General features: G+C 40.6%; 1 protein-coding gene across 1 annotated transcript in view; it reads right to left on the bottom strand.

Annotated features, from left to right (window-relative positions):
• LOC126251888 (hemocytin) overlaps nucleotides 1–20,920 on the bottom strand; it is a 541,167-nt gene that overhangs the window by 315,623 nt on the left and 204,624 nt on the right. Inside the window, exons 25-27 of the mRNA XM_049952591.1 lie at nucleotides 17,977–18,107; nucleotides 14,461–14,581; nucleotides 1,254–1,397 (exon numbers count right to left, since the gene is read on the bottom strand). Of these exons, the coding sequence (XP_049808548.1) occupies nucleotides 1,254–1,397; nucleotides 14,461–14,581; nucleotides 17,977–18,107 (396 nt within the window). The remainder of the gene's footprint in view (nucleotides 1–1,253; nucleotides 1,398–14,460; nucleotides 14,582–17,976; nucleotides 18,108–20,920) is intronic.

Genomic DNA, 20,920 nt, shown 5'->3' with positions numbered 1-20,920 from the left:
TCTTTAATCACATTACCCATCTACAAAAACTGTTCACAACATGGTCACTCATGAGTATATTTTTTATGTTTTTGTGTAGATAAATTACACAGAAATACCAACCTTCTAATCACAGTCTTCACTGATGTCATTGTTAACTTCACTACTACCATCTGTTTAATCTCTGTCAGTATTTTCATAACTCTCCTCCCAAAGTATGTTGTTCTCATGACCATCCAGGGTTTGGACATATAGCATTTCAACTTTTTTATGAAAGAATCTGGTGACATTGTGTGCCATGAAGAGAGAATGAACTAATTCATAAGGCTGACTTACAGCTTTTTAATCTTGCCAGATAGAGTGAGTGCATCATCCCCTTATAAAAGCCAATTGGTACAGTGTTTCCAGAGATAGCTTTTATAAGGCTAGTTTACAACATTAAGTATCTGCAGTTTTGAGATACTTGATTATTGAAGACTAAGTCCATTTAGAACTGAGGAAAGAACACTACAGTTGAAATTTCTTTGGTGTAGAAAGAGTTTGTTATTTTTACGGTTGCACAGATAAGCCATAAATAATTTTTGTGGCTCAGTTTTGGGGAAAATGGCTTATATTTTGGCTAATACAGTAATACTCACAGCTGGAATCACCAGTAGAGTTATTTCTTAATACTCAGAAACTTTTCTATATATTTTTTCTACTGTAATAGCTATAATTCATTCCAATTTATGTTGACTGAATCAATCTCTCTCTCTCCATCTCTCCCAAACACACACACACACACACACACACACACACACACACACACAACTGGACACAATTTTTGTTTTCATATCTCTCTGAGTCCAATTTAAGACCGTCAAATACAGTACTACATGTAGTATCATAATAGTGATTGTAGTGCACCAAGGACAAAAATTCAACTATACAGAATAGTAGTACAGCTTTTTAATGAATTTATGATCCTTATGGATTGGTGGCACATTGTGCAGGTGCCACTGGGTTCAAGCTGCAGGCAGTGCTGCTATTTTTCTGTCACTTATCATTCCGTTCACCTCTGGAAATGATTTGTTAGTGTGAAAAAAATCCAAGTTGCACATGGTCTGGCATCTATGTTCCACTATGGGTCACCTATAACTGGCTGGGTAAGTCAGTTATAGGTGACCCAAAGGCAATGCCTATTAAAGCAGTGCAGCGCTCAAACCAACATGTGGGCTGAGGACAGCTTCCCATTTTTTAATGCGCAAGAGTAAGAGACTTTTTACACAACTCACCACAATTGCAAATGATTCAGGACAGTATGGCTGAAGCTTCCAAGAATCCCCAAATAGTACTGGTGACACTTCACTTATACCTCCAGAAGGTGTCTGGAAATCATCGGCTTCATTGTTGTTGAAGTTTCCACAGAGGCCTTTCACCTGCATAGCGACAAACATGTTAGTTTTAAGCACTTGACAAATTAAATATAATAAATAGTATAAATATGTGAAATGTAAAAAAGTACACGAAACTGGTTCTGTGCAGAATGAAATACACCCAAATTTACCAGGAGTGAAATTAAACCATTTTCCAGCGCATAACTAATTCCATCATGAAGAATGAGGGGTGTGGGTGGTGAGGTATATATTTCATGCTAATATTGTGTAGCTAAAAACTGTTTACCAACATCCTGAAAAGTGAGAACTTCCCAAACACTTGCAGAAGCAGTGTTAACTCCTTTCTCCAAAAATAAAGGAGACATATTTGACTGTGGAAACTTCCAGAACATAACAACTCACATTTAATACCTTTAAAATCTGGGAATAAGTTCTTTAGGACTGCTTAGCTCAACTTAACTCATTAACAGAAAATCTTTGAACTGACAGCAGGCTGTTCATACAATAAGACTAGTGATGGTAAAATCTTGAGTAAACAAGCAAAATATTCGGTTCGTCTTTACAGCTCTAGAAAAGTATTTTCACCACATATCAAGAACAATAATACAGCAAGCTATACATGCACATCATGTCTCAGAGTACTATGCAGAATTTATCACTGACACATACAACAATGCCCAAACCTGCGCCAAAAGTTCTCCAAGTGAATCAAAAAGCTTTGATGTAAATGTAGGTGTCTCTTATTGTTTAATGTTGTAAAAATTATCTGACCACAAAGCTACAGAATCCATCACCATGGAATATTTTGTAGGTTGGTGATGTAGTCACTATATCTAATAACATTCAGAAAATTCAATGGAACAAAGTGCTTATGCATAAGTAGAACATGGATTGAGTGCATGATGCACAACTTGAACCCCATATCACTTAAACTACAGATATCAATCTTGATAATGTCACACTTCTATGACTTTAAGCATTTGGGTCTTGTAATATCAGAGGACAGGTCAACTGAAGCAGAACATTACTAACAAAATAACATCTGGTTGAAACCAGTGATGCTTGCTTTCAGGCACTTTGTGAGATGCAAAAATGCCCACAAAAACCATAGAAAAATTTATAAAACAGCTGTAAGACCAGTACCATTATGAGTATGGCAGTGAATCTAGGCATCAAAAAAGACTCAAGTACAGAAGTGCCATACAACAGAAATGCCCTTGTGATGACGGGCAGGAGGAGTAATACTGAAAGACAAAGTGTGCATCAAAGTAATACAAGGCAGTTTCAAGGTTGCTGTCATAAATGGAAAACTCAAAATTCTGGGTGAAATGGCACAGTCACATAACAGAAAACCTTGGTGACTATATAGTGAAAAAGTCCTTTTCCATGATTACAAACAAGAGAAGGAGAGGAAGGCCCCAACCAGTTGGTTGACAGACATCGAAAATTATATGAAGAAGCTAAGCCTTAGTGGATATGACACCTGCCATTTGGGTTGTTTGCACCAAATCTCCAAAAAAGGAAAGAGCAAATATCTCCTGATAATAGCTGGAACTGAATGTGGACTGGACGAGGTTCAGTGTGTAGGTCAACCAGATCAGGCAGTTGGCATTCCTGATGACTGTTATAGCCTGTCCCTATCTAAGATATGCACTATGGTTAAAAGCAGGAAAGAAAATATTGGACACAGTGATTGATGTAAAAGGCCATTTTCAATAAAAGATAATTTTCAATAATTAAAAAAAAAACTGCCAGGCCAAGCAAATATCCACCTTACCATTGTTATAGTACAGTTGCTGAGGTACAGTTATTCAGAATAATTAACATATTTGATGAAACTGGACCACTGACATGTTACAAATGACTGTCACTAAAACAGAACTTTCTCAAAGAAACATAAACATTTACAGTCAAACTTAAAATAAATTAATCAAAAATATTTAATAAGGAAGTAAAGCAGGTCTGGAGAAAAACTTTCTGGAATTAGAACTTGCACTAAAATCTTCACTCTTTTACTTGAGCCCAGGCATAAGAAAGTGAGTCAGTCTTGTATAAATACTATGTGAAATCCATTATTGGGACTACTACAAATTCCAGCGGAATTGCAAGTGTGAAAAACTTGTTGCTGGACATTACTCAGGTGATTTATTTCATGTTGCTGACCTCTATGTCAGAACCATTATCTTCTGCTGTGACTATTACACTCAATAGAGTAGTTGTGTTCCTTTACACAAACTATTGCCCATAACCACATACAGGAAACATGTAAGTCATTACAATCCTGAAAACTTCTGTCACAGCTAATAAAAGGAATTTGCCAAGGTACATCAATGTATATTGCATTAAGTTGTAGGCATTCTTGATCACAAACCAGTAATTCTTTTTATTATTTCTCTTTACCAAGATGGAACTGGATATATGAAAATATGTGTTACCACTTTTAAGAATACACTGAAACCTCATTTTACACTTTTCAGTGGACTGACCCAAAAAAGTGTAAAATGCTTACTGTCATTTCCTTTACAGTGTTCAAAATATTAAACTAAAATAATTTAAATTTTACCTCTTTAAAAAAACCTGAAATAATTAATTGTTTTTGTTTCTTTCTAACAGAAATTAGTTCTACTTTATCTCTCCTCACTATATAAAATATCAGTCACAAAGGAGTGGTTGATTGCTGACATACACAAATGCACGTGTGGGTTTTCCTCTTCTTTCATGAAACCACATTAAGAAGCTAGTGATGTTTTAATGTGAAACTTATTATTGATAATCATTATAACATTATAGTAAAGATAATGTGACTTACCAAACGAAAGAGCTGGCACGTCGATAGTCACACAAACATACACACAAAATTCAAGCTTTCACAACCAACAGTTGCTTCGTCAGGAAAGAGGGAAGGAGAGGGAAAGATGAAAGGATGTGGGTTTTAAGGGAGAGGGTAAGGAGTGATTCCAATCCTGGGAGCGGAAAGACTTACTTTAGGGGAGGGGGGGGGGGGGGGAACAGGTATACACTCACACACACACACACATATCCATCCGCACACACACAGACGCAAGCAGACATTTGTAAAGGCAAAGAGTTTGGGCAGAGATGTCAGTTGAGGCGGAAGTACAGAGGTAAAATTGTTGTTGAATGACAGGTGAGGTACGAGTGGCGGCAACTTGAAATTAGGAGAGGTTGAGGCCTGTGGGTAACGAGAAGAGAGGATATACTGAAAGGCAAGTTCCCATCTCCGGAGATCTGACAGGTTGGTGTTAGTGGGAAGTATCCAGATAACCCGGATAGTGTAACACTGTGCCAAGATGTGCTGGCCGTGCACCAAGGCATGTTTAGCCACAGGGTGATCCTCATTACCAACAAACACTGTCTGCTGTGTCCATTCATGTGAATGGACAGTTTGTTGCTGGTCATTCCCACATAGAAAGCTTCACAGTGTAGGCAGGTCAGTTGGTAAATCACGAGGGTGCTTTCACACGTGCCTCTGCCTTTGATTGTGTACACCTTCTGGGTTACAGGACTGGAGTAGGTGGTGGTGGGAGGGTGCACGGGACAGATTTTACACTGGGAGCAGTTACAAGTGTAGGAACCAGAGGGTAGGGAAGGTGGTTTGGGGATTTCATAGGGATGAACTAAGAGCTTACGAAGGTTAGGTGGACGGCGGAAAGACACTCTTGGTGGAGTGGGGAGGATTTCATGAAGGATGGATCTCATTTCAGGGCAGGATTTGAGGAAGTCGTAACCCTGCTGAAGAGCCACATTCAGAGTCTGATCCAGTGCCGGAAAGTATCCTGTCACAAGTGGGGCACTTTTGTGGTTCTTCTGTGGGAGGTTCTGGGTTTGAGGGGATGAGGAAGTGGCTCTGGTAATTTGCTTCTGTACCAGGTCGAGATGGTAGTTGCGGGATGCGAAAGCTGTTTTCAGGTTGTTGGTGTAATGGTTCAGAGATTCTGGACTGGAGCAGATTCGTTTGCTATGAAGACCTAGGCTGTAGGGAAGGGACCGTTTGATGTGGAATAGGTGGCAGCTGTCATAATGGAGGTACTGTTGCTTGTTGGTGGGTTTGATGTGGACGGACGTGTGAAGCTGGCCATTGGACAGATGGAGGTCAACGTCAAGGAAAGTGGCATGGGATTTGGAGTAGGACCAGGTGAATCTGATGGAACCAAAAGAGTTGAGGTTGGAGAGGAAATTCTGGAGTTCTTCTTCACTGTGAGTCCAGATCATGAAGATGTCATCAATAAATCTGTACCAAACTTTGGGTTGGCAGGCCTGGGTAACCAAGAAGGCTTCCTCTAAGCGACCCATGAATAGGTTGGCGTACGAGGAGGCCATCCTGGTACCCATGGCTGTTTCCTTTAATTGTTGGTATGTCTGGCCTTCAAAAGTGAAGAAGTTGTGGGTCAGGATGAAGCTGGCTAAGGTAATGAGGAAAGAGGTTTTAGGTAGGGTGGCAGGTGATCGGCGTGAAAGGAAGTGCTCCATCACAGCAAGGCCCTGGACGTGCGGAATATTTGTGTATAAGGAAGTGGCATCAATAGTTACAAGGATGGTTTCCAGGGGTAACAGATTGGGTAAGGATTTCAGGCGTTAGAGAAAGGGGTTGGTGTCTTTGATGAAGGATGGGAGACTGCATGTAATGGGTTGAAGGTGTTGATCTACACAGGCAGAGATACATTCTGTGGGGGCTTGGTAACCAACTACAATGGGGCGGCCGGGATGATTGGGTTTGTGAATTTTAGGAAGAATGTAGAAGGTAGGGATGCGGGGTGTCGGTGGGGTCAGGAGGTTGATGGAGTCAGGTGAAAGGTTTTGCAGGGAGCCTAAGGTTCTGAGGATTCCTTGAAGCTCTGCCTGGACATCGGGAATGGGATTACCTTGGCAAACTTTGTATGTAGTGTTGTCTTAAAGCTGACACAGTCACTCAGCCACATACTCTCGACGATCAAGTACCACGGTCATGGAACCCTTGTCCGCCGGAAGAATGACGATGGATCGGTCAGCCTTCAGATCACGGATAGCCTGGGCTTCAGCAGTGGTGATGTTGGGAGTAGGATTAAGGTTTTATAAGAAGGATTGAGAGGCAAGGCTGGAAGTGAGAAATTCCTGGAAGGTTTGGAGAGGGTGATTTTGAGGAAGAGGAGGTGGGTCCTGCTGTGACGGAGGACAGAACTGTTCCAGGCAGGGTTCAATTTGGATAGTGTCTTGGGGAGTTGGATCATTAGGAGTAGGATTAGGATCATTTATCTTCATGGCAAAGTGATATTTCCAGCAGAGAGTACGAGTGAAGGACAGTAAATCTTTGACGAGGACTGTTTGGTTGAATCTGGGAGTAAGGCTGAAGGTGAGGCCTTTGGATAGGACAGAGGTTTCGGATTGGGAGAGAGGTCTGGAGGAAAGGTTAACAACTGAATTAGGGTGTTGTGGTTCCAGGTTGTATTGATTAGAATTTTGAGGTTTTGGGGGGAATGGAGCTGGACGTGGGAGATTGAGTAGATGGGAAAGACTGGGTCTGTGTGCAATGAGGGGAGGTTGAGGTTTGCTGGAAAGATTGTGAAGGGTGAGTGAGTTGCCTTTCCGGAGGTGGGAAACCAGGAGATTGGATAGTTTTTTGAGGTGGAGGGTGGCATGCTGTTCTAATTTGCGGTTGGCCTGTAGGAGGATGCTTTGTACAGCTGGTGTGGATGTGGGAGTGGAAAGATTGAGGACTTGTAAAATTCAAGCTTTCGCAACAAACTGTTGCCTCATCAGGAAAGAGGGAAGAGAGAGAAAGACAAAAGGATGTGGGTTTTAAGAGAGAGGGTAAGGAGTCATTCCAATCCCGGGAGCGGAAAAGCTTACCTTACGGGGAAAAAAGGACGGGTATACCCTCGCGCACACACACATATCCATCCACACATATACAGACGCAAGAAGACATACTTAAAGATGGTCTTTAAATATGGTCACCCATTCCACATCAAACGGTCCCTTCCCTACAGCCTAGGTCTTCGTGGCAAACGAATCTGCTCCAGTCCGGAATCTCTGAAGCATTACACCAACAACCTGACAACAGCTTTCGCATCCCGCAACTACCCTCCCGACCTGGTACAGAGGCAAATAACCAGAGCCACTTCCTCATCCTCTCAAACCCAGAATCTCCCACAGAAAAACCACAAAAGTGCCCCACTTGTGACAGGATACTTTCCGGGACTGGATCAGATTCTGAATGTGGCTCTCCAGCAGGGATACGACTTCCTCATATCCTGCCCTGAAATGAGATCCATCCTTCATGAAATCCTCCCCACTCCACCAAGAGTGTCTTTCCGCCGTCCACGTAACCTTCGTAACCTGTTAGTTCATCCCTATGAAATCCCCAAACCACCTTCCCTACCCTCTGGCTCCTACCCTTGTAACCACCCCCGGTGTAAAACCTGTCCCATGCACCCTCCCACCACCACCTACTCCAGTCCTGTAACCCGGAAGGTGTACACGATCAAAGGCACAGCCACGTGTGAAAGCACCCACATGATCTACCAACTGACCTGCCTACACTGTGATGCATTCTATGTGGGAATGACCAGCATCAAACTGTCCATTCGCATGAATGGACAGAGGCAGACAGTGTTTGTTGGTAATGAGGATCACCCTGTGGCTAAACATGCCTTGGTGCACGGCCAGCACATCTTGGCGCAGTGTTACACTGTCCGGGTTATCTGGATACTTCCCACTAACACCAACCTATCCGAACTCCGGAGATGGGAACTTGCTCTTCAATATATCCTCTTTTCATGTTATCCACCAGGCCTCAATCTCCGCTAATTTCAAGTTGCCGCCACTCATACCTCACCTGTCATTCAACAACATCTATGCCTCTTTACTTCTGCCTCGACTGACATCTCTGCCCAAACTCTTTGTCTTTAAATATGTCTGCTTGTGTCTGTATATGTGTGGATGGATAATTGTGTGTGTGCGAGTGTATACCCGTCCTTTTTTCCCCCTAAGGTAAGTCTTTCCGCTCCCGGGATTGGAATGACTCCTTACCCTCTCCCTTAAAACCAATATCCTTTTGTCTTTCCCTCTTTCCTGATGAGGCAACAGTTTGTTGCGAAAGCTTGTATTTTGTGTGTATGTTTGTGTTTGTTTGTGTGTCTATCGACGTGCCAGCGCTTTCGTTTGGTAAGTCACATCATCTTTGTTTTTAGATATATTTTTCCCACGTGGAATGTTTCCCTCTATTAATTTATATCATTAATTTGAACCCAACAATTACGTTTGTTATTGTCACTGTTGTATTTCGAAATCTTTTCTGTCATCTTATTTTCTCTTTTTGTTTGTGCCAGTAGTTTCACTTTGTATTCACCTTCTCCTTTTTACTGTAATCTACTATACAATTTTATCCCGCCTATATAGACTCAATAATACGTCACCCACTTCCAAACCATAACCAAAAATTTTTTTCCGCTTTCAACAATACCGCTGCTATAAAATCCACCGTTTCTAGTCCACAAACAGTTCATTTCACCTATTAAACAACCTTTTCGTCTAGTTCTGATAACTTTCGCTTTATTTCCATTTCCGTTCTTCCCACATCACTGATAATTTTTAGCCTCTTCCCACAGGTTTTAACGTCATTATTTCTTCGCCAGACAATTGTTAGCCTCATTTTCATAATCTGCCACCACAAAACCACTCTTTTTAATACATTTACACGCCGTTTTTTCGAAATTTTCCCGAATCTCTCCATCCTTTAACGTGTTTTGGCGGCAACACAACCACCTAACCTATGTGCACATCGTTCTCTACCAACCCAAGTTCACCACAGGATCAACATAGCCCAGCTTTAACCAACACTTTTTCGCCTTTTTTCACAACAGATCTCCAGTTACTTTCTCCAGTTATTTTCATTTTCATCTCAACCTCATGTTACACTTTCCACCTTCTAATACCATGTCACCCTCACAACACCCCCACAACGACCCCATTAAGTTTTATTTACATTCCCTCCGCAAACATGCCTTCACCCTAGCCAGATTACGCTCGCATATTTTATTTTCTCAGGCTTGTCTGACATTTGGCATTACCCCCAAAGGCCTCACACTTAAAGTTCCCATCTCCGGCTGCAACCCTTCTTTCCATCAGTCCCTATACCAGTTCCAAACTGAACAATCCATTGCTCTCACCCACCTAATCCTTCACCTACACATCAACTCAGCCAATGAACACACCCGTCAACTCCTATCCTTAATAAAAGTCCTCAATCTTTCCTCTCCCACATCCACACCGGCTGTTCAGAGCATCCTCCTACAGGCCAACCGCAAATTAGAACAGCATGCCACCCTTCACCTCAAAAAACTATCCACTCTCCTGGTTTCCCACCTCCGGAAAGGCAACTCACTCACCCTTCACAACCTTACCAGCAAACCTCAACCTCTTCTCATTGCACACAAACCCAGTCTCTCCCATCTACTCAACCTCCCACTTCCAGCTCCACTCCCTCCAAAACCTCAAAATTCCAATCAACACAATCTGGAACCACAACACCCTAATTCAGTAGTTAACCTTTCCTCCAAACCTCTCTCCCAATCCGAAACCTTTGTCCTATCCAAAGGCCTCACCTTCAGCCCCACTCCCAGATTCAACCAAACAGCCCTCGTCAAAGATTTACTGTCCTTCACTCGTACTCTCTGCTGGAAGTACCACTTTGCCACGAAGAAAAATGATCCTAATCCTACTCCTAATGATCCAACTCCCCAAGACACTATCCAAATTGAACCCTGCCTGGAACAGTTCCGTCCTCCGTCACAGCGGGACCCACCTCCTCTTCCTCAAAATCACCCTCTCCAAACCTTCCAGGAATTTCTGACTTCCAGCCTTGCCTCTCAATCCTTCTTATAAAACCTTAATCCTACTCCCAACATCACCACTGCTGAAGCCCAGGCTATCCATGATCTGAAGGCTGACCGGTCCATCGCCATCCTTCCGGCGGACAAGGGTTCCATGACCGTGGTACTTGATCGTCGGGAGTATGTGGCTGAGGGACTGCGTCAGCTTTCAGACAACACCACATACAAAGTTTGCCAAGGTAATCCCATTCCTGATGTCCAGGCAGAGCTTCAAGGAATCCTCAGAACCTTAGGCCCCCTACAAAACCTTTCACCTGACTCAATCAACCTCCTGACCCCACCGACACACCGCACCCCTACCTTCTACATTCTTCCTAAAATTCACAAACCCAATCATCCCGGCTGCCCCATTGTAGCTGGTTACCAAGCCCCCACAGAACGTATCTCCGCCTACGTAGATCAACACCTTCAACCCATTACATGCAGTCTCCCATCCTTCATCAAAGACACCAACCACTTCCTCGAACGCCTGGAATCCTTACCCAATCCGTTATCCCTGGAAACCATCCTTGTAACCATTGATGCCACTTCCTTATACACAAATATCCCGCACGTCCAGGGCCTCGCTGCGATGGAGCACTTCCTTTCACGCCGATCACCTGCCACCCTACCTAAAACCTCTTTCCTCATTACCTTAGCCAGCTTCATCCTGAACCACAACTTCTTCACTTTTGAAGGCCAGACATACCAACAATTAAAGGGAACAGCTATGGGTACCAGGATGGCCCCCTCATACGCCAACCTATTCATGGGTCGCTTAGAGGAAGCCTTCTTGGGTACCCAAGCCTGCCAACCCAAAGTTTGGTACAGATTTATTGATGACATCTTCATGATCTGGACTCACAGTGAAGAAGAACTCCAGAATTTCCTCTCTGACCTCAACTCCTTTGGTTCCATCAGATTCACCTGGTCCTACTCCAAATCCCATGCCACTTTCCTTGACGTTGACCTCCACCTGTCCAATGGCCAGCTTCACACGTCCGTCCACATCAAACCCACCAACAAGCAGCAGTACCTCCATTACGACAGCTGCCACCCATTCCACATCAAATGGTCCCTTCCCTACAGCCTAGGTCTTCGTGGCAAATGAATCTGCTCCAGTCCGGAATCTCTGAAGCATTACACCAACAACCTGACAACAGCTTTCGCATCCCGCAACTACCCTCCCGACCTGGTACAGAAGCAAATAACCAGAGCCACTTCCTCATCCTCTCAAACCCAGAACCTCCCACAGAAGAACCACAAAAGTGCCCCACTTGTGACAGGATACTTTCCGGGACTGGATCAGATTCTGAATGTGGCTCTCCAGCAGGGATACGACTTCCTCAAATCCTGCCCTGAAATGAGATCCATCCTTCATGAAATCCTCCCCACTCCACCAAGAGTGTCTTTCCGCCGTCCACCTAACCTTCGTAACCTGTTAGTTCATCCCTATGAAATCCCCAAACCACCTTCCCTACCCTCTGGCTCCTACCCTTGTAACCGCTCCCGGTGTAAAACCTGTCCCATGCACCCTCCCACCACCACCTACTCCAGTCCTGTAACCCGGAAGGTGTACACGATCAAAGGCAGAGCCATGTGTGAAAGCACCCACGTGATCTACCAACTGACCTGCCTACACTGTGATGCATTCTATGTGGGAATGACCAGCAACAAACTGTCCATTCGCATGAATGGACACAGGCAGACAGTGTTTGTTGGTAATGAGGATCACCCTGTGGCTCAACATGCCTTGGTGCACGGCCAGCACATCTTGGCGCAGTGTTACACTGTCCGGGTTATCTGGATACTTCCCACTAACACCAACCTATCCGAACTCCGGAGATGGGAACTTGCTCTTCAATATATCCTCTCTTCCCATTATCCACCAGGCCTCAATCTCCGCTAATTTCAAGTTGCCGCCACTCATACCTCACCTGTCATTCAACAACATCTATGCCTCTGCACTTCTGCCTCGACTGACATCTCTGCCCAAACTCTTTGTCTTTAAATATGTCTGCTTGTGTCTGTATATGTGTGGATGGATATGTGTGTGTGTGCGAGTGTATACCCATCCTTTTTTCCCCCTAAGGTAAGTCTTTCCGCTCCCGGGATTGGAATGACTCCTTACCCTCTGCCTTAAAACCCATATCCTTTCGTCTTTCCCTCTCCTTCCCTCTTTCCTGAAGAGGCAACAGTTTGTTGCGAAAGCTTGAATTTTGTGTGTATGTTTGTGTTTGTTTGTGTGTCTATCGACGTGCCAGCGCTTTCGTTTGGTAAGTCACATCATCTTTGTTTTTAGATATATTTTTCCCACGTGGAATGGTTCCCTCTGTTATATTCATATCATAACATTATAGTAAATAATACTTGTAACACAATACTGGTTATAACACTGAAGTTGGCAGTCTTCGTAAAGAGAGAACAGTAGGCATAAAATCTATAGATTTTTGCTGACAAGAAGATCACTTGGTTCATCAGGTCGTACCAACCTAAGACTGCATGCCTAGTATGCATTAGCATATTTCATGTGCAACTAACAACAATTCGTGAAAGCCTGTTACAGAGATGGTTGTCATCAGAAGCGGTGCTCGTTTGTGTATATGACTATGAAATTAAATTATCCTCAAGTCATCATTATCGTTAAGGCAGTGATTCAGCATACTCTCCAACCCTTCCAAACACTGTGTACCTATTGCACAGGTAGCTGTGACCCAACACACTGAGAACAAAAATCTTGCTTAAGCCACCAGCACATGGAACGAGACAGCTAATGTTGATGTGTACACAGATGGGATATCCAATGTCGCAAGACACAGCACCATCAGCACATGGCACGAGGTGATTAATGTGATTTTGTGCTCTCAGCACTCTCCAGCAGCAGCTTTATTTGTCAGCTTTATTTGGCTTGCAAACCACATAATTTGTTCACAAACATGGATGCAATTCAATTTCCTATGTACGCTCTATTAACATGCAGATTGCCTTTCTGGACCACATGCTAGCCATGTTGTTCTGTCTGTAGTATACATAAATAGAAAGTACAATATCCACGCAAACATAATAAAACTAAAGTGAAAGATACATGTTCACTCAGTAATGACATCAGCTTATAAAAGTTCACCAAACTGAACAAACTCACTCCTGACAGATAGCACACTTATATTTACATAACATCAAATATTACAGAAATTATTTCTATAAATTTCACAGCAACCTCACACAACTGTTTAGAAAACATGAAACTGAAAAAAAAAAAAAATTGGTTCCAAAATGTGGTGCCTCAATCACCTATGCTATGCTGAAACTCACCAACTAGTACCCTCGCATTTTATGTAAGTCTTCTACAGGCTTCAATGACTGAACTGTTACAGAAATTTAATTATAACAAATCCTAACAAGAATGACATATTTTCATGAATCTTCAATGGGACATTACCTTACTCTCACAGCACGCAAGCTACAATGCAAAAATAACTAAAAATGAAAATTCTTTAACCCCATTATGAATTTCCCATGACCTTATTACAACAAATCATAGCAATAACAATTCATTCTTGAGACAAACAATGTGCTGGTTGTCAGAAACAGCATATAGGCAAATGGTGTAATGAATAACATAAAACCCACCAAATATGGGCTTCTACTGAACATGGCATCTTGCTTCCTGCTTATGATGTAAGGAGCATTCTTGGCTCCTACTGATTCAACATTACATGGCACATTGGTGAAATATCGTAGAAATTATTTTGTGTTTCACGTGATGAAATGGCTCCTCAATGAGAAATAGCAGGAAGTGACATCACAAAACCCGTAGAGTACAATATCAACATTAGTTAACTCATCCCATGTGCCATTGCGCTAATGCTATGTTACATTATCGGTAACTTTGCATCATCTGCGTTTTATGCTTTGTTCCAAGACTGAGCTGGAATAAGATCCACTTTTTGCAGAAATCTATATGAAAATCAATGCTACAGGTCATGATAACATCAAAGAAAACTTAAAATGCGGGGAATGTTGTAATAATGAATCTTTAATGATGGGAAAGCACTCTATTGAGGGAATAGGAGGTGTGTTGGAACCAACAAAAATGCACACAAAAAGTGGGAAAACATAAAATTTGGGAACTTAAAAATTGGGTTTTACTGTATTTCAATTGGTTTCAATACTTGTTCACTGAAGCTCAATGATTGTATATACAATGTATTAATGACTCTAAAGATTTTACTAACCAGTCCTTTCCATCTTGGGCCCAGTTTAACATAAACTCTTGTACCACGATCCCATTGAAGCACAATATCCAAGTCTGGCACCTCAGAAAAGACAAAAAGTCCAGCTTCACGGACCTGTATCCTAAAATTGCAAATACAACATAATTAGTCATTTTATGAATAAAATTAATAAAAATAAATGATGGAAATTATTTATATGAAGTCCACAGTCCATTTTACAGAGACTCCAGCAGTTCAGAAATGTAGAAAAGATGGATATTCATGTGCTAAGAGCTGATACACTCATTTAATACAGTTGGATATGATACTCAGCTACAAAACAAATGACTGAAAAAGTATACAATAATTTTTTTGGTGGGTGTCAAAGGATAGTAAGATGCAAAATGAGAGAATTTTTTTAAACTACTGCTTGTATGTCCTACTAGCTGATTTCCTTTGTTCTGATGCACACTAGTTAATAGAGGAAACAGCTCATATGAATTCATGAACTTAATTGATGTGTTAGCTGGCACTGACAAATACAGTCTGTAACAACCTACCATCAGAATCCCCCTACCCCTCCCTCTCCCTAACTGAGGCATGACTTTCTACCTCAAAAGCAATATTACAACCTGGAGACGAATGACACAATGTTAACTCTTTTTAGTCTTACAGATCTCCTTCACCACTACACCAGTTGCCTCTTATTCCCATGTTCTCCAGAACCCAGAATAAAACAACATTTTTTGCCTGGTGTTGAAACAGTAGAATGTCCTGTACATTCTGAACTACTTATAATACATACAGTCTCAATAGTAACCTCAGCCATTTTGCAGATGATGCATTCATCAATAGTGAAATACCGGGTGTTCAGAAAGTACTCGTAACTATGCAGTGTCATGTTGTGTTGTGCTAAGTAATGACTGATGTGATTGTCTATTATTAATACATTTTCCATTCTTTAACATATTTGAACCATATGTGACCAGGTACTTGTATTTGTTCACGGGTCCGGTTTGATTGAAGGCCAATGTCTTTTGTGACATCATTGTGATCCAGGTCATCATGCAGATGATTGAACAAAGAGTGTTTCTTGTAGAGCATGTGTTCAGCAATAGAGACAAGTTTTTCTTAGCAGTAGAAGCTGCATTTGCAGCAAAGTTCCCAGGAGTGAAGATGCCTAGCCAAAATACTGTACAGAACCTCATCACCAAGTTTCGAAAGACTGGAAACGTTCGTAATGCTCCAAAATCAGGCAGCCCATCTGCATCCACATCCGAAGAGAAGGTGGTGGAGGTGCAAGACATGATGCTGCAAAGTCCAAAAATATCAGTTAGATGACTAGCTCAGCAGGCCCACATGTCTGTGGGTTTTACTCACAAGGTTCTCTGGACGCCACTGTCTATGCATCCGTACAAAATGTCGGTTGTGCATGAACTGAGAGACACCAATCGCCCGGAACATGTGAACGTTTGCAACTGGCTTCTGCCCTTCCTGCAGGACAATGGTAAGGGGATTCTTGACACAACATTTTTCATGGATAAGACATGGTTTGACCTCTCCAGTTACATGAATAGCCAGAATAGTCATGTGTGGACAATGGAGAATTCGCATGAATCTAAGGTGTCCCCACTGCATGATCGAAAGGTTGGTGTTTGGTGGGCCATGGCTCGTAAATGCATCATTGTGCAGATATACTTTCAGAACACCATAAATGCATTCTGGAACCCTTCTTAGGTGAATAGAATGAGGATGAAACTGTGAACGCCTGATTCCAAAAGGATGGGGTGACTGCGCATACTGCACAGATGGTGAAGAACTTTTTAAAGGACACCTTCAGTGACCACATCATCTCTTGAGGACTCTGGCCTCTTCGTTCAGCTAACTTGGCTCCACCGGATTACTTTCTATGGGGTACATTGAAGGGAAAGGCCCGTGAAGGCAATCTGCACACCATATAAGAACTCTAAGCTGCACTGACATGTTACATTTGGAACATCACTCCCGATGTTCTGCATAGTGTCTTCAAGAACATGTGGAAACATGTTCAATTGTGACTTCAAGTTCAAGGGGATCACTTTCAGCATCTCTTATAACTTCCATTACTTTAATACAGCAAGTTATGAGCTGCATAGTTACTTATTGAACACCCTGTACTACATGAAATGTGCTGCACAAATTTTCAGTCATATCCAGATAAGGTTTCAAAATAGTGCAGTTGGCAACTGATATAAATGTTCAGAAATATCAAAATGTACATGTCATGGAACGGAAAAATTTAGTACTCAATGACTAGACTATAAGTAAGCCACAATTGAAATCGACCAACTCACACAAACATCTGGGTGTAACAATTTGTGGGATTATGAAACGGAATGATCACATGAGCTCAGTCATAGGTGAGTGGATGGTAAACTTTGAATCTTTAGTAGGATACTGGAAAAATGAAAATCAGTCTACAAAGGTGTTTGCATATGAAACACTCATGTGACCCATCCCAGAATATTGCCCAAATGTGTGGGACCAAACAGGACAAAACTGTACATATGCACACAAGGGCAACATGAATGGTTACAAGTCTGGATGACCAAAGGTAGAGTGTCATGGAAATTCCAAAAATCATGAAATGGCAGACACTTGGAGATAGACACAATCTAACTGACAAAAGGTCTACTTACAAAGTTTCAAGAACTAGTATTATGTGAGAAATCTAATAATACATTGCAGCTTTCTATGTATCACTCCCATAACAATTGTGAAGACAAGACAGGCTTATTACAGTGAACACAGAGTATCTAAGCAGTCATTCATCTCACAATCCATACAGAAATGGAATAGCAAGAAACTTTAACACATGGTACAGCAGAAAGCGCCCTTCACCATGCACTTCACACTTGCTTGCAGAGTTTGTGCATAGATGCAGACTTTCTCTGATTAGAAAATAGCTTGATGAGCCTGAAGACGACTCAGGTATTCAGAGTAGATGAGAAATTTGTTCTCTTGATAATGTGTCATCTGCTACAGTACACCTTCAAGTTCATACACAACTTAAGGTGGTTCATTTCGAAGATATGCGGTTGTCAGATCCTGAAGACATGATAAGAGAAAACAACTGGGCAGCACAGGAAGACACATAGTTTTGATAAATCTGTACACTCATTATTACAATTGTGGTGCTTATCTAAGGCATTACAAAACCAATGATCTAAAGATCATGCTTCCTTTTTTACAAATTGCTCAAATTTAAACAATGCTAGTTCTCTTAAGAAGCTAACAAATTTGTTGCATTGATAGTAAACTGTTAATTTTTGTGACTGAGCATATGTAGATCAATTTAAACAAATAAAGGCAATAAAAAATAACTATTACCCACCTATATGTTATTATGAATTATTCATAACTTGTTTTCTAGGTTTCACTCTCTATAGCAATATCCATAACAGACATGTTTCTCTGTACAAATATGTCTTGCATGCTGTAGATCTTTTTTTTTTCTTTTTTTATGAAAATTTCAAGTAATTAAGAATAAAAATTTACCTATTAAGAGAAGTTACATCAGGTACTGGGCTGTCCCTGATGAATGTTATAGTCTCTTTTTTATTTGCAAAATCAATAGCCATGCTCACAGACTTGGAACATGTGGCACCCAGAGAACTGCAAGGCACATTCTGGACAATGCAAGGAAAACAAAAGAAACAACAGTATTATTAGTAGCAATAATGCTTACTTTTGCTCTCAAATAAAATATGATTAATCTTCAAATAGTCAGACCATAAGGAATTCTTGTTTACGCAGTAAGTGAGGTAAAATCACACAGATGTCTATATATTAGAAGTTTTTTTACAATAATATTTCAACCAGCTCAGTGTAGGATGAGGAAACAATTCTGACAATTTTTTCTTATCTGTTTGTATTATCAACAGGTAACATGCACTACTTAAACAATGCTTGGTAAAAAGTCTAAAGCATTTGATGCACATTTTTAACAGTAAAGAAGCAGATCATTGTTGAGACTTAGTTGTTTTATAATTATTTTTATTTTATTATTATTTTTAATTTTTAAACTGTCTTGTTGCTTTGCTACTTTCATACAAATGGTTTACAACAGAATGAACATTTCACTGGTACATTAGAATATATTTCTCAACTCAGTACTGTTAAGAAAAGACTGGAAGCTAAAACTTAGAAGGCAAAACTGGATTTAGGAATGGGGAAAAGGAACCAGAGAAGCTGTAGTGGTACCCCCCCCCCCCCCCCCCAAAAAAAAAAAAACCACTTTAGAAAGAAAAAATAAAATGAACAGGAAAATGTATGCCAAATGCATTCAATCATTAAATTAGGCTTTTGACAGGGTCAAATAGAAGCTACTATTTGGAAAACTGAATGAAACTAAAGAAAAACAGCACCAAAGGGATCAAAGTTAAAAATACATCATATTCAATCTGTAGATGCCATAATAGTCTTAGCACATTCTGAAATGGACATACACTATATGCTAAAATTCTTTTTCAGGTGTCTTTGATAACCACCAACTGAAAAGACAGACAAAGAAGACCAAATTAATAGTAATAGATAAATGAAACAGACAAGTAAGCGCAAAGATTAGCAGATGAAATAAAATGCTAATGCAAATAAATAATTTTTTGACTTATAAAGTATAATAACAGGTGACAATAGAAATTTAAAAGATATTCAAAGAAGAATTCCAATGGCTAAACAAGCATTCAAAAATAAGAGCAATTTATTAACAGACATACACCTTAGTATAGAAACAAGTAAAACATTAATCCAGAAATTTATTTGGAGCATTTTAAGCTGTAGTTGTGAAGGGTGGAATCAGGGGGAACAAAAAAAGGAAAAATTAGAACCAGTAGGGATGTAGACAAGCCACAAAAACACCCTGGAAATAAAGAAAATCCAATGAATAAAAACTAAAAGAAATTAAAGGAAAACTACATTGATTAAAATGATACAGAGAAAAGAAAGTAAATTAACTGGACAATTAGCTCAACACAAAATCTCATAAAAGACACCTTGGAAGGAAAAATCCAGACATACAACTTATTTTTTGTTATGAGCATGTAAGAATTCTGAATCATTTATGCTACATTATCATTTTTACCTTGAAACACCACTGCTATTATTTTCTTCAAAAACATTTTCGTATTAAATGATTAGGTTATGTGATTTACTGGCTCTTGAAGAACACCACCTGATCATCCAATGAGAAACTGATATTCCAAATTAGTGTTGTAAGTTCAGTGTCACATATAAAAGGCTTTCTTAGTTCTAGCCCCCATAACTTGATGACTTTTTGTAAATAATAGCACATAATATCATTACCTTAAATCATTTTACATTAATGTTGGCCAAGTTTCTTGGGAAGGCTATGCACAGTTCATTCCCTTATTCCTCTCCAAGAGAATTTATGTTCTGTTTATAAAAACTTTGATGTTAATATGACATTAAACTCTTTCCTTCCTTTCACCCTTCTAACCAAATATGTCTTGCCTTTCAAAATAATAGTTGTTCTGTCAGTACATATCTTGAATGTAGAGAGTGAAATTCCTATTTTAAATTTGGCACTTTTTTTGAAGATATGCCTAATTTTCTTCAATGGACAACTTTTCACCAAACTGTAACTAGGTATAGCCATACACAACTTATTTATTGCAAACTTCTGTCAAAACGCCTGCACTTTGAAACCTGTACTTGTTGTGGTTTTCAGTCAAAAGACTGGTATGATGAAGCTCTCCACATGAGTCAAACCTGTGAAAGCCTCTCCATCTCTGCATAATGCGTAACTACTGCAACTGACATACATTTCATTCAGTTTACTGTAGTCAAGCCTTGATTTCCTCTCCCTTTACAATTCCCTCCACCTTCCCCTCGCCCTGCCCACACACACGTTTTCTTCCATTACCTAACTGATGACTCCTAGATGCCTCAGGATGTGCCCTATCAACTGAACCCTTCGTTTAGTCTCTTAGTGCCATAGATTTCTTTACTCCCCAGTTTCATTTAGTACCTGTTTATTAGTCATTTAATTTATTCATATAATCTTCAAATTTTTCTGTAGCATCACATTTGTAGCAGTGTCTATTCTCTTCCTGTCAACACCCTGCATCCTCCATGTTTCACTTTCGTACAAGCCTACATTCTAGACAAATATTTTCAGAAAAGTCTTCGTAACTTTTAACTTTACTTTTGATGTAAACAAATTTCTCTTCTACAAGAAGATTTATACAACATTAGGACCAACTCTTGATCATTGTTGCGATATGGGACAACTGCAGCGTCATGTGAAAAGGGCAATGAAAGTGATTCTATACACTTGCTTATTTTAAGGAGAGAGGTTGACAGATCATGCCATGTGAACAAAATTGGAAAGTGCAAGAACAATCTAAAAAAACAGGTTATACAACTGTTTATAGTAAAATAAATGTGATGAAGGAACCAATTAAACAAATGCTTCTGTCTT

Source organism: Schistocerca nitens, chromosome 4, assembly GCF_023898315.1.
Source record: "Schistocerca nitens isolate TAMUIC-IGC-003100 chromosome 4, iqSchNite1.1, whole genome shotgun sequence".
Taxonomy (NCBI): Eukaryota; Metazoa; Arthropoda; class Insecta; order Orthoptera; family Acrididae; genus Schistocerca; species Schistocerca nitens.
This window is presented reverse-complemented; position numbering and strand designations above follow the sequence as displayed.